Here is a 13,661-nt window from a genome sequence, read left to right on the forward strand (position 1 = left end):
GAGAAGTACGTGCAGAAATGGAATGGAAAAGACAGTAGGCCGGGTTGCTGTAATATTGTGTGCATTTTTAAAAATTTAAATACATGTAGTACACCAAACAAACAACACTCATATCTTTTCTTTTGCAAAAGGTAGGAATTTATTTGTATGTGTAAGTAGCTACGACCTTGCATGTGTGCCTACCTCATGGAATTCCAAGTTACACACCCGAACTGAAATCAGTTCAGTCAGTCGCTCTTTAGCCTCCATTGACCCTGCCTTCCTTAAAAAAATCAGAGATCTTAGTAATGGTTCGGACATCGGGACAAACAAACAAACAAGCAATCAGAATCAAAAAACAAGAATTGAAGTTAATGGCCGGATAGTTTAATTATTGACCAAAAAAATGCATTTACAGTACGTCGACCCAGTGGTCTTTTAATGGGTTATTAGTGTGTTCAAACCGCAGCTTAAATCCATTACACATTTTGTGCACAGGTTCCTCTAAGTATTATGAACACATCTGTGCAAAGAAAAAAGGGGGTCGCCTTATTAACTTTTTTTTTACAATTTTTTTACTGGGGGTGGTCAAATATGATTTTGGGAAAAACACTGTGGTTCTTAACGTGATCCTAACTGACATATTTAGCTTTACAAATGATAAATAAAACATTACTTAGTGTAGATAAATGAATGGAGAGTATCACTTTATCATAATACGTTACTTATCATGTGCATTTTAAAAAAAAGTATCGAGGTTTGTCGAGGGCGTACACATAAAATTATCAGTCATTTAGCGGTAAAAACGTTATTACACAAAAATGTCAGCTTATATCATAACCAAATTTAAACACAGCTAAGTTCACTATATGCTGTTACAATACCTAAGAAAAAAATAAGGTGTTACCTTATTGCCTACTCCACAAGTATCCCCGCCCCCATATATCTTGACTGACAAAAATGATGAAAAAATTCCTTTGGGAGCCCAGTAGGCCAGTTGGTGGAGCTTTGGACTTGTGATACATGTGTTTGAGTCTGGGGGAAGGGGTGGGGGTCGGAACATTTGGGTGCAAAGTTTTGTTAAGATCTGTCCAGTAGTTTTCTCTAAATCGCATTACACAAACACACGCTCACTCACACACGCGCACACGCACAGACACACACACACACACACCATGGTGGATCAGTCAGTATGGAAGGGGGATATACTTAGAATTGAAGAGTGTAGATCGAGGTCGCGAAGCGCCCCAGACAAAGACTGATCGGGGGCATGCGTCCCCGCCAACACACCCCCCCTCCCCCCCCACGACAAAAAAATCGCTCGTGAGATTCATTACACATTTTCTGCATAGGTTCCTCTAAGCAATATGAACACATCTGTGCAAAAAAAAGGGGGTCACCTTATGAACGATTTTTTTACAATATTTTTACTGGGGGTGGTCAAATATGATTTTGCGAAAAACACTGTGATTCTTAACGTGATCCTAACTGACATATTTAGCTCAGTTTACAAATGATAAATAAAACACTACTTTGTGTAGATAAATGAATGGAGAGTATCACTTTATCATAATACCATACTTATCAATGTGCATTTTCAAAAAATTATCGAGGTTTGTACACAAAAATGTCAGCTTAAATCATAACCAAATTTAAACACAGCTAAGTTCACTATATGCTGTTACAATACCTAAGGAAAGAAAAAGGTGTTACCTTATTGCTTGCTCCACAATTATCCCCGCACCACCCCCACCCCCATATCTTGACTAACAAAAATGATGAACAAATCATTTGGGAGCCCAGTAGGTCAGTTGGTAGAGCACTGGACTTGTGATCCATATTTTTGAATCCGTGGGAAGGGGTGTGCAAAGTTTCATGAAGATCTGTCCAGTAGTTTTCTCTGAATCGCACTACAAATACATACACAATAATACATAGTTATGACTAGTGCCCTCAGTGCCCCTCCCCCGCCCTCGTCCACCCTTGATCACACACACACACACACAGTGACACACACACACACACACACACACACACACACACACACACACACACACACCAGGGTGGATCAATTAGTTTGTAAGGGGGGTGTACTTATAATTCAAGAGTGTAAATCTAGGACGCGAAGAAAAAGACTGTTCGGGGGCATACGTCACCCCGCCCCCCCCCCCCCCTACCGTAGAAAAAAAATCGCTCGTGATTATTACACATTTTGTGCACATGTTCCCCTAAGCAATATGTACACATCTGTGGAGAGAAAAAGGGTGGTTTCCTTATTGACTTTTTTTATCAAAATGTTTTGTCTGGGGGTGGTCAAATATGATTTTGCGGAAAACACTATGATTCCGGTACAGGGGGGGGGGGGGGGGGGGGGGGGGGGGGGGGGGGGCACCCATTCCGCCTAAGGCGCTTCGCGTGTCTTCGTCTCTTTTGTTTTGAGTGTGAGAAGGCGAACTTTTGAGAAATCAGTGAAAGAGAAACCGGTTTGGGAAAACGATCTTGAAAGTGACAGTGGGCGTCCAATTCAACACTACGCGACTTTGTTTGTGTGTGTGTTTCTTTATGAGTGTGTTCATTTGTCTGTCTGTCTGTCTGTCTGTCTGTCTGTCTCAGTCTCTCTCTCTCTATCTATCTATCTCTCTCTCACACACACACACACATACACACACACACACAACGCGGCACACTTACATCCACACAACTACACACACACTGACACACACACACACACACACACACACACACACACACCGTCACACACACACTGACACACACACATGAAGTAGGAATCGAATAAACACACATTTTGCGCCAGTGAGGTTAGATTGGTGGGATGAGGTCTGAGGCTGGTCAGGGCTTTAGGGGCAGGAGTGACGAGGGGGCACGGATTGCGGTTTGCCGTGTGTTATGGCGAGTCAACTTGTTCATTATAGATCTGTGTAGGCGATCTACAACTGACCCCAGACGATCTGGATCTGTTCAAGTCAAAAGCAAAGTCACGGATACGAAGAAGTTTATCGAAAAATATCGACCCCAAGGACACAATCCATGTTGTAACTTTTCAAAGCAGTTACATTCAATCAAAGCCACATCCACATTTAAACCCGGAACGGGAACCATCGAAGATCCACGCAACTAATGTCGAAAAAGATCTTACAATGTCACCGCAGATCTATAGTTGATTTTTGTTTTGTGTCACAGCAAAGAAACGAAACAAATCTCCGGCTTAGATTGCACACTGAAAAATCGTTCATTTAGCGGGTTATTTAAATATATTTCTTTGAGGTTGCAAGTCAATGGCATCGCTGAGATGTACTCCTTCGAACACACGACACAGGTTAGAAATTGACCGCGCCGTTTGGGCGCTTCGTTTTACGGCCAAAATAGGGTGAACTTTTTGACGGGATTATTGAAATATCACTTCGGGGGCAGGTCTAAAATCCTGGGTACAGACTCTTATGGTACAAATAATGGACTTATCTCAAAATCATATGAATCTCGCCGGCATGCAAGGTAATAAAACAAACAATCAAACAAACAAACAGACAGACAGACAACCAATCAGACAGACAAACAGAGTGAACCCGCGAATGAGTAATCCTCATAAAGAGGGGTGTAAAAACCGTGTAGTCAAGTTGATGTGGCCTCGGAGAATGTGACCCAGTTCGGTGACTTCGGTAAACTGACGAACATTTGTCAGCAGTTTCCCACTGCACTGAAGAAAGACGGCAGTATTATTTTCGGCTTTTACTCTGCTTTTATTCTCTTTATGTGGCAAAAGAGTTGCCGGTGACATTCTTTGCTTCTCGCTGGCGTCGTCAAGGTCGACATTCAGAAGAAGGGAAATCCTTCGCGGCGGGAAATACCCCTATTGTGACGTCATCATTCCCAGAGAGAGGTGAAAGGTCAGCCAGTGTGATCGTTGCCTCATTTTCACTTCGCTATGTGATCAAGATGGCGGCCGCCGACTGATGGAGGAAGTAGAGCAGTCACGCATAATTTTATTCGAAAAACGTGTTTTCTGTATCTTCTGGATGGATTATTTCGCAGGATGATGTGAGATGAATATGTTAGGGATGTAGTAGGATGATTCCAGTTGTCGCTGACGAGACAGATAGGTAGCTGTGTGTGTATACGAGGAGGTGGCGAGTCGGTAACATGGGGGCCCAGCAAGCCAAAGAGAAAGAACCGAGACCAAGTGCCAGCAAAGGGAAGGGAAAAACAAAAGAACCGCGCGTCTCGCATGGAAACATTTTTACAGAGCATTCGGGTAAGTATTTAGCGCTTCCGTCAGCATTTTACGCTGGCGATTCATGTCTGACGGCTCGGTTTATTTGCAGAGGAGTGACGAAGGGGTTTGGTCAGTCTGTCTGTCTGCTCGACGGCGATTGACCATTGTGCGAGTGCTAGTGTTACGGTGTCGAAGAATGATTCACCACGCTGGCAGAAAAAGTGGAGTTCGACTTTTTTCACATACTTTATTTTTATGGCCTTTCATCCGGTTTCTTTGCGTTACGGGATCATGTTGGATCTTTTGGGTGATGATCATGATGAGGTAGCGAAGTGTCATTGACAGGGTTAGCATGGAATGATGGATCATGTGTAGACCTAGTGATCGAGCAGGGGTTAGTCACTCCCTATTTTCTGCTCCTGCAGTAATCAGGGGCCGGTAACACTCAACGTGGTGATCAACATGATTTTTGCAATTTTTAGAATGTGGCTGTTTTTAATTTAATTCATTTTTTACATGCATTTTGCCAGAGGTTACTGATTTTGTCAGCTGTCATAAAAATGTAATCACTGTTTAAAGCTGTTAAACAAAGTGCCAGTGTACAAGAAGAATTAAGCCAGGTACAGTGTTGTTGCCAGGCCTCGGTCTTCGGTCTCTGACGCATTCCTTTCTGATTTGACGCATTGGTAGCCTTGTGATGGACCGATAGTTTTTACGTTTTAGTGGTCAACTGACCGATACATATTCGTACAAGGCGGACAAGGTCTGCAGTGAATGGAATGGGAGTTGCAAAGTCGGAAAACAAACCCCGATCGAAATGCTCGTATTCGCTACGACTTACGAGTGAAAATGCACTCGGTGCCGAGTCCGTGTTTGTCGTCATTGACACTCGAGGCTGCGTTTACGGAAATACCCGATCCAGCCGGTGTACCTATTTACCGAAAACGGCGAACATTCGACCTAGACACAATCATTTGTCGTAGTAAGCGTAGACATCCGGTCTGCTCCCTGCCTAATGGCCGATGTCTTCCGTCTTCGGGGGACTACGTGGGTTTAAATTTGGAGTGGTCCTTCTCCGAAAACGGCACAAACAGCAGAAATTTCATCAACATAATACTACGGTATGGTAATGAGAAGATCAGGCAGGATCCCTACATTCGCACACCGGGCACTGTATTGGAAAGGGTAGGCCAGGAATGTCAGACTCTTTCTCTGCCAAAAATCAGCAAATGAGCGCCATACACTACTTTCTGTGAGAATTAGATAATAAAGTGTTATCATTGTTCAATGGCTTTATTGTCATTTTTGCGTAAAAAGATAGATTTAACTCCGGACTGTAAGTTATTTTGAATTGCATGTATCAAAGGAATGGTGGTACAATTTGGACCTATTGTTTTTTTAAAGCCAGGACAGTTGGACCTATTGTTTTTTTTAGGGAGATCCAAATGACCTATTGTCTTCTTAGGCTGGCAACAACACTGCAGGTAGCATTCAGTGAGTTGTAACCTGGTGAATTGGGAGTAAAGTTACAAATCTGCATTTGTTCTAGCACCTTGCTGTCATGCTGCCTCGTGATTGTTATTGTTACTAATGCTAGTATCCATTATGTAAATCAAGAGAACACCTTATACAGTTTGCCTGTGCTGAGTATGCCATTTGTAGAGAGATGCGTAGTAAGCATGTGAATTGTAGTTGTACTGTTCGTGCACATGTATGCAGTCTCCTCTGTCCATTTGGAGTCTGTGACACCGAGGATTAAATTCATGAAATGTGTCGGTTTTGCAGAAATCAGGGAGAATAAGTACATTAGTAATGTTTTTCTTGTCACCAGTTTCAAAGATTTTTTGGTTGTGATTTACTGATTTCTGTTGGTTGGAGAAGTGTAATTGACAAATGACAGCTCTTTTCCTGGAGGCATTTGTTCCTATAATATTAGTGTTACTTGCACACCTAGGGTCTGTAGCTGAGCTGTGTTATAGAATTTACACAAAGGGACACAAGCGTGATATCATGTATGCTTACAATCTGAAGTCTGAATAATTGATTCAGTATTGAGGTAACTTTAGTGTAGTGGAACCTGCAATGAAAGGACACCCACCTGGCTAGCCAAAACTGTCCCAACATTGCAGGTGTCCTGTCATGGCAGGTACATATTGGTCAAGATAAAAGCAAACTCACGGCGCATTATCAAGTAAAATCCCTCAGTTCAGGTAAATACCTACAATGTTTGAGCCTGATGTCACCTCCCTGAGCAGTTTTGATTGGGGTTTGTTACACGTTGCGGTGCCATGGTTTTAGCTGATTGTGGAATGAAGAGGAAGTGAATTCTTAAGTGCCACTTCAGTTAAAAGTTGTCAGTGCCACTCATTGACTCAACGCAGATTAAATTGCACCCTACTAAAGATAAACCGGAACTTGTTTCACAGCACAATAGACAGGGCATGGGAATAATGGCACTTGTGCTTTAAATGCCGGTGTTAAGCTTAAAACTTAAGTAACGTAAGTTTCATTTTGTTTGTGAGTTGATGTTCTTCTTCTTCTTCTTTTCGGTAATGCCCACGATCTTGAGGATGAACATTCTGGCATGAAAAGGGGGGTGTTTCAGAATCCATTTGTGTGCTCTGGTTGTTGTCTTTGGCTTAAAATATACTGTATCATTATTGTTTTACCAGTTTGCATATTATGTACACACACTGCTGATACTAATATCAGGTTACTTACCTGGCGAATTGGAATTCTTTACATGTTGACAAGAAATAAGTGAGATAATTTATCAGAAGATCAAATACATAATGTATACGTGTATAAATTACAGTACCATACAGGTTTTGATGATTGTGTATCATTTGAAAAGTATTGTCTGTTGTAGTTTGTAATGCAGTGCAGTTGCTCAGCTAGGGACTTAATGTGTACCCTTTTTTAGTGAACATCATCACGCAAACATGTCAACTGTGTGTGAAGCTGGAAGAGTGTGAGACATGTTTACACTGAGACAGAAAATTGTCTGCAGGAATCAAGGATGAACAGCATTGTGCAGTATAGTGATGGACAGAAGGATTAAGATAGGCTCAGACAGAGACCGACATTGAGGAACAGTGACACACTTGTAGTGCCAGCTGCACAAATAGTTTGCATTGATAGAGCGGGATGCCCCTTAGCTGAGAGTGAGCAACTGTTGCTGCACTGGTGTGCAAGCCAATCCCCCCCCCCCCCCCCCCTCATTCCACCCACCCCTCATTGTTCACTGTTTCTCAGGCTCATAGCGTTTTCTTTAACTCAGGTATTTTGCTTTACCCCTTATTCAATAGAGTTTTTAAAAACTATAATAATTTATAAATCACAGGGGTGGGACTTTTCCGCGGACACAACTTACGAATTCCGCTGGAGGAATCTATTTTTCCGTGTCCCATTTCATCACAGTATTTATAACTTGTTGACTGAATGATATGGAGAGAAGTGAAGATGGAACAGAACACTGGAGGCTTGAGAGTTAAATTGTGCTGACGATGAAAACTCCTGATAACTAATAGTCTTTTTGAGCTTCAATGCATTGGGGCGTCGCTTGGATCATACTATTGCCAGTATTGGATTATGGATACATGGTTCATTACGTAAATATGCATCATTACAATGTTACCATTGTTGTGTGAAAGTTTTTGTTTTGTTTGATTGGGTGGGTTTTTTTTGGGGGGGGAGGGGGGGGGGGTGAGGAGAATGTCTTTTTTACCTGATCCAAACGAGTTGAATTTTAGTCTCAGAATGCACCAGATTGCACAGATCTTAATATACCATTTAAAACATTTTCGGGGGAGCATGCCCCCTAACCCCCCTAGAAAAAAGGGATTTCCTCTTTTTTCATCACAAGAGAGTCCCACCCCTGAAATCAATAACATTATTTGACACTGAGGTCTGGAGTGTTTTATACACATAGCTTGAAGGCACATTGTATACATGCATGGTCAGCAGTTTCTGTGCCTAGGATGGTAACAGAACTGTCTTTTCAGATTGCCTGGGGTGATCTGATTTTTATTGCCAAGCATACATGTATGTTTATTCTCCCAGTCTTAGACTTTTGCTCACTGAGTCATTGCGGGAGTGTATTACTCTGCCACTCACATTCACACTCCTAAATTTTTTGTTAAATGCCCTTGGTGGAATAATGTTCTTGTGTTTTGTTTTATTGTAGAGGATGCGTCTTGCTGGTAATTAGTCAGGATAGTTTCTATTGCTTTGTTTTACTTGCTGTCAGTGTCAGAGCAAATGATTTCTTGTAAGTGAATTTTGGATATAAAAATATATATGATTACAAGAATCTGCAGTTAAGAGCCCAGCATGTTGTGATAAGTAGAGACTTTAGAATCTGCAGTTAAGAGCCCAGCATCCCCCCGCGGGTTAGGGGGAAGAATTTACCCGATGCTCCCCAGCATGTCGTAAGAGGCGACTAACGGATTCTGTTTCTCCTTTTACCCTTGTTAAGTGTTTCTTGTATAGAATATAGTCAATTGTTGTAAAGATTTTAGTCAAGCAGTATGTAAGAAATGTTAAGTCCTTTGTACTGGAAACTTGCATTCTCCCAGTAAGGTAATATATATTGTACTACGTTGCAAGCCCCTGGAGCAAATTTTTGATTAGTGCTTTTGTGAACAAGAAACAATTGACAAGTGTCTCTATCCCATCTCCCCCCCTTTTCCCGTCGCGATATAACCTTCCTGGTTGAAAACGACGTTAAACACCAAATAAAGAAAGAAAGAAAGAGCCCAGCATGTTGTGATAAGTAGAGACTTGGGAAGCCAGCAGTCTATTATAAATAAGCTTCATCACAAGCTGCTATAGATCCATCACTCCATCATCACCCCATCATCTCATCCTCCCTTTGGAATGTTGGGGAAGGGGGTGTGGGGGCTGAACTGCTAATTACAAATGATAGTGGTCAATAGTACATGTACTATTGCTCCTTGTGCCCCAAGGCTGTTCAGATTCCCACTACTGTCAGTGTAACAGGATATATGTATATATAATCTCCTTTCAGATCAGTGAGATAGTAGTCATCAGTCTTTTGAATGAGGAAAATGATATGGTCAGTGTTTTGTGGGTGTAAAGGGTTATCAGTGTAATTGGTGACAGGGGACAAAGAATTGCATTCAGATCTTACAGTGAAATCTGATACATGCTGAACATGAAGGAAAAGAGGTTTGAGGGGGTACTAAGTAGCTTGTGAAGTTTGTTCGTGAGACATGCAGGATTTGAAACAGTTGACAAAAAAACACTTGTGGCTGGCTTTAGCTTGAGTGGAATGTTCATTTTTTTTCCCTGTTGAATAGGTCATCAGTCAAGTGTGTGCATTTATACCATTTTGGGATTTTCTTGATTATTCATACTTGCTTGAAATTGAATCTCTCTGTCTTACCCAAAATAAAAATAAAACTATGTTTGAGATTTATGATTACCAGAATACCCAGAATATGGGCTGTCGACTTACAGCCTGTTCCTAAAGCCAGTGTTAAACACACTTACAGGAGCTCCCATCCCCCTCATTCTGCCTTGTTTCTCACAGTTTACAATATATATCCTTTGGAGCATATCACCCGTTAATGTCCCCAATATGTTTAGAGGCCTGTGTATCATCAACATAAAGTCAGGGTGTTATTTTTAGTATTAGCTGGTGTAATTTGCTCATACCAAAGCCACCCGCTGTGTGTGGCAGTTCTTTGATCAGTGGGAACTGTATGCTAAATGGTAATGTTTATAAACTCCTTACGCTCACTGCTTGGCAGTCTTCATAATAAGGCAGGCAAGAAAGACAGAAAGATCATTGTGTCTTGTACTGTTCAAAACTTAAAGCCAGGCGAGCAGAGCATCCTGGAAGTATATGTATTACCTTTGTATGATTATTTATGCAGTGGTAGCTGTGATGTGAGGCACCTCTGATGAGAGGACACCTCTGAATAAAGGACATCTTTTGTAGTCTCCTTATCAATGAAGTATTAACGCCAGACCACAATATACCTGTCATGAAAGACCACCCTCAATGTACGGCCACTGTTGGCTGGTCCAAAGCGTGTCCTTTCATCACAGGTATCAGGGTATTGCCTTTGCGGTAGTGGGTTGTGGGTTTAAGGGACCAAAAAAATGGGTAAACCTATGAAGCCCTCAGGTGCACTTGGCACAGGTGGGGTTTATAGTTGTGCTGGAGGGGGGGAGTATATTATATGGCCACTAAATGTTTATGCTGCAAGACCAGGCTTGTTAGTGCTGTAAATTTCTGTTTATGCCTAGACATGGTTTTTATCAACCTCTTGATGCAGTGATGGTAGAGTTGGTTACTCTTTGTCTTACTGTATGTGTATTGTACTTATGGCCCTGTGGAAAGCCAGTGAAAGTGGAGAAATGTTTGACTGTCATGTGAGTCGCATGCACTGGTTTGCACTAACATGTTAGCATAGGGGACGGAAGGTCATGAGGAGAGTATGGTGTGACTTTATAGATTGAACAATGTCCGAGTGGCTAACAATGGGTCAAGTGACTGGTATACACATGTAAGAATTTACTGTTGCTTTACCCTAATGATCCCAGTGCTTATATTAATGTTGCGAGTACTTACAAAAATAATTCTCACACAGGAAGAGTGTTTTTAAAGTGCTGTTTAAACAATGCCACCCCTACACCCCCACCTGGAATTGTTCTAATACAATTTGGATTTCTCAGACTCAATCTGTTTGTGCAATAATTGTGCAACTGAACTCTGGGTGGAGCTTAGAGAAATGGCGGTACACTGTTAAAAAAAAAAATCTTTTTAATGTAAGGACAATCTGAAGGTTGATTCAACAGCCTTGCACTTGCAGTGTAAGGCATGTATCCCCCCCCCCCCACACACACACAGTTTAGCACACAGACCTGTACAGGCAGATCATTCTGGTTCCGTTAAACACTTGTCAGGCTCCGCAACTTCTCAATCCTGTTGCACTTGCTGAGCTGTGCGGCATTAGCAATACCAGCTAATGTAGTGCAATTGGACCAAGCCTACAGATGATATGGTTGTAATAGGGTTAGGTGTGCCTGTGTGAGTGCAAGCTAGACTACAGTTCACAGACATTACATACATGTGTGCGTTAACTTGCTCCTGTGTTGGGTAGAGGATTGATATTCTCCACCAGTGAGTCAGTAACTCTTTTGTGAAGTCCATGAACTCGGTCCATCCCTGCTGATGGTCGTTTTCCATCTTTTATTGCTTTTTGCGGCACTGATTTGTTGCACAGCTGTATTCTCTTTGGTGTTTTGTTGTGTGTGTGTGTGTTTTTATTTATGTCATAATTATTTTTTTAATGATTTATTTCCTTTTTTCTGATTACTGTATCTTTGCATTTGTGCAATTTGCTGAATTTGGTAATGAGATGATACTTAACTTAGTATGTATGCTGTCTGTGTGAGTGCGTGGGTGAGTGTATGGGTGGGTAACTGGGTGTAGTTATATCATTTTGTAATGTTGTTTCTTGTTCTTGTTTATTTGTTTTGTATTGTTTTCTGTTGGAGTGTCATTTTTGTTGTTGTTGATTTGTGTTACTGTGAGAGTGTGTATTCTATTGGAGTGTAATACGTTTTGCCTTTCTTGGCAGTGCTAGACTTTTATTTAGACTTTCACTGTGTCCAACTCCAACTAGTAGCACCACTCCTTAACATTAAAGTTCAATTGTGACTTGTTTATGAGAGGTGGAAATTCGTGAGCAGTATCCAATTAAAGTTCATTTATAATGATACATCTACACACAAAAATGATTAAGGAAAGCAAACAAATTGATCAAAAGTTTATGTTCCCTCTTTATGACATTGTGAAGGTGGCGGGACGTTACAAAGAATCCCAGACAGTTTGAGAACGGCGCCAGCAGTGCAGCATTGGCTGTCCAGCAATACTGAAGCAGGTCTTGACCACAGTCACATTGGTTGGTGTTACTGGACACATTCCTTCTTCACTTCCCTGACCCTCTCTCTTCTGCACTCTCAGTTTGACAATTAACACCTGTAACCTCTCTTTGTTTAACCATTGCTGGCTGTTGTTCTTTTGGTTGGCTTAATTCATCTTGTTTTTGGTTATTTCTTTTCGTTCTTTTTAAGTTTAATTATGTAACTGCTTGAATTTGTTGTTGTTGTTATTGTGAGCCCCCCCCCCCCCCCCCCCCCCCCCCCGACTATAAATGGCCTGGTATGTTTGAATTATTATGATGATGGGAATGGGATTCTTGTTTGCAAAGCTATGTAATCACTTCATTTAATCTTCTTATTGTGAACATGTGTATCCTTGTATGCAAAAACCTGTTGACAGGACACTCAGAGCATGATAATTAATGTCTGTTGGACTCTCATCATGATTCTGTATTCATTTCCCATGAACAAATTGATCAGCTTAGTACCATGTGAAATGCAACTTAATTCTGGCATCAGCAGACAACGTATGGAGGCTAGCATTTGCATATGGTTTAATTGTCATAAGCTTTCTGAGGTTTTGATTGCAATTTGCATTGAATAATGATTTTATTTGAATAACATTAAACAGCATTTTAAGGAACTGAAAGTGGTGCTGCAAAAGAATAAAGAAAAAAAGTGATAGAGATTCAAATTCAGATTTGCTGCTGCTATATCTGCGTACATTTGTAACGTTAGTTGCTTAATGTGGTCTTGCTGTAGAAATTGCTCGGCTGCAGCATGCATACTCCATTTATGAGATTGAACATTTTGCTTCATAGATGATAGGCTGCGAGAAAGAAGTTGACCCTTCATAATCTGCTGCAGTGCTTCTTATGTTAAAAAAAGGCAGAATGAGCAAAAGAAGATTTTACATGTTAGCAAAGACGCTAGTTTATATATTCCCCAATTATTATAATTCAAGTGTATGGGGGGAAGGTGTTGATAATTTTCATGACATTTTCTTTCTCTTCCTGAATTAATAATTTGCATAGTTTTCCTGCAACTGATTTCTGGCATGTTCGTGGATGTGGAAATTATGATTTTTGTTGTTGTTATGTCATGTTGACATACTGACAGTTTTGGTTTGTTTGTTTCTTTCTTGTTGTTCTTTTTTTTTCTGTCGCTTTAAAGATTGTTAAAATTATTAGAGCTTACTCAGATTACAGTGCTTTCTTGTTCATAATGATTATTTAATGCTGGCAGGGTCTTTGTGTAATTAACCCCATAATCGTAAGGATACAAAGATGTTTCCTGTGCATTTCCTGATGTCTATCAGTACATCTGCAGTAACGGTTTGGCCATGGCTGGATCCCTGAAGTAAAATCAGAATTTAAACGCTGTGCACTAATACCCAAGGCTTGAGAAGAATCTAATGTGCAGTTTGAAATCATCCGTACACTTAGTGATGCACATTTGACGCACGTGCACAAAATAAATTCTCCTTTTTGACTCACATGCGAAGCAAAAGTGAGTCTATGTACTCACCCGAGTC

The 13,661-nt window shown here is 41.1% G+C and overlaps 1 protein-coding gene across 2 annotated transcripts in view; it reads left to right on the plus strand.

The window, feature by feature from the left end:
• Positions 1 to 3,942: 3,942 nt before the first annotated feature.
• Positions 3,943 to 13,661, plus strand: part of LOC138949117 (tyrosine-protein kinase Abl-like) — a 33,949-nt gene continuing 24,230 nt past the window's right edge. Inside the window, exons 1-2 of one of the 2 annotated variants that reach the window (XM_070320875.1) lie at positions 3,943 to 4,249; positions 12,043 to 12,147. In XM_070320875.1, the coding sequence (XP_070176976.1) occupies positions 4,138 to 4,249; positions 12,043 to 12,147 (217 nt within the window). In that variant the 5' untranslated portion in view covers positions 3,943 to 4,137. The remainder of the gene's footprint in view (positions 4,250 to 12,042; positions 12,148 to 13,661) is intronic. The other variant, XM_070320876.1, reaches the window with a different exon arrangement.

The sequence above is a fragment of the Littorina saxatilis genome, linkage group LG15, assembly GCF_037325665.1.
Source record: "Littorina saxatilis isolate snail1 linkage group LG15, US_GU_Lsax_2.0, whole genome shotgun sequence".
NCBI lineage: Eukaryota > Metazoa > Mollusca > Gastropoda > Littorinimorpha > Littorinidae > Littorina > Littorina saxatilis.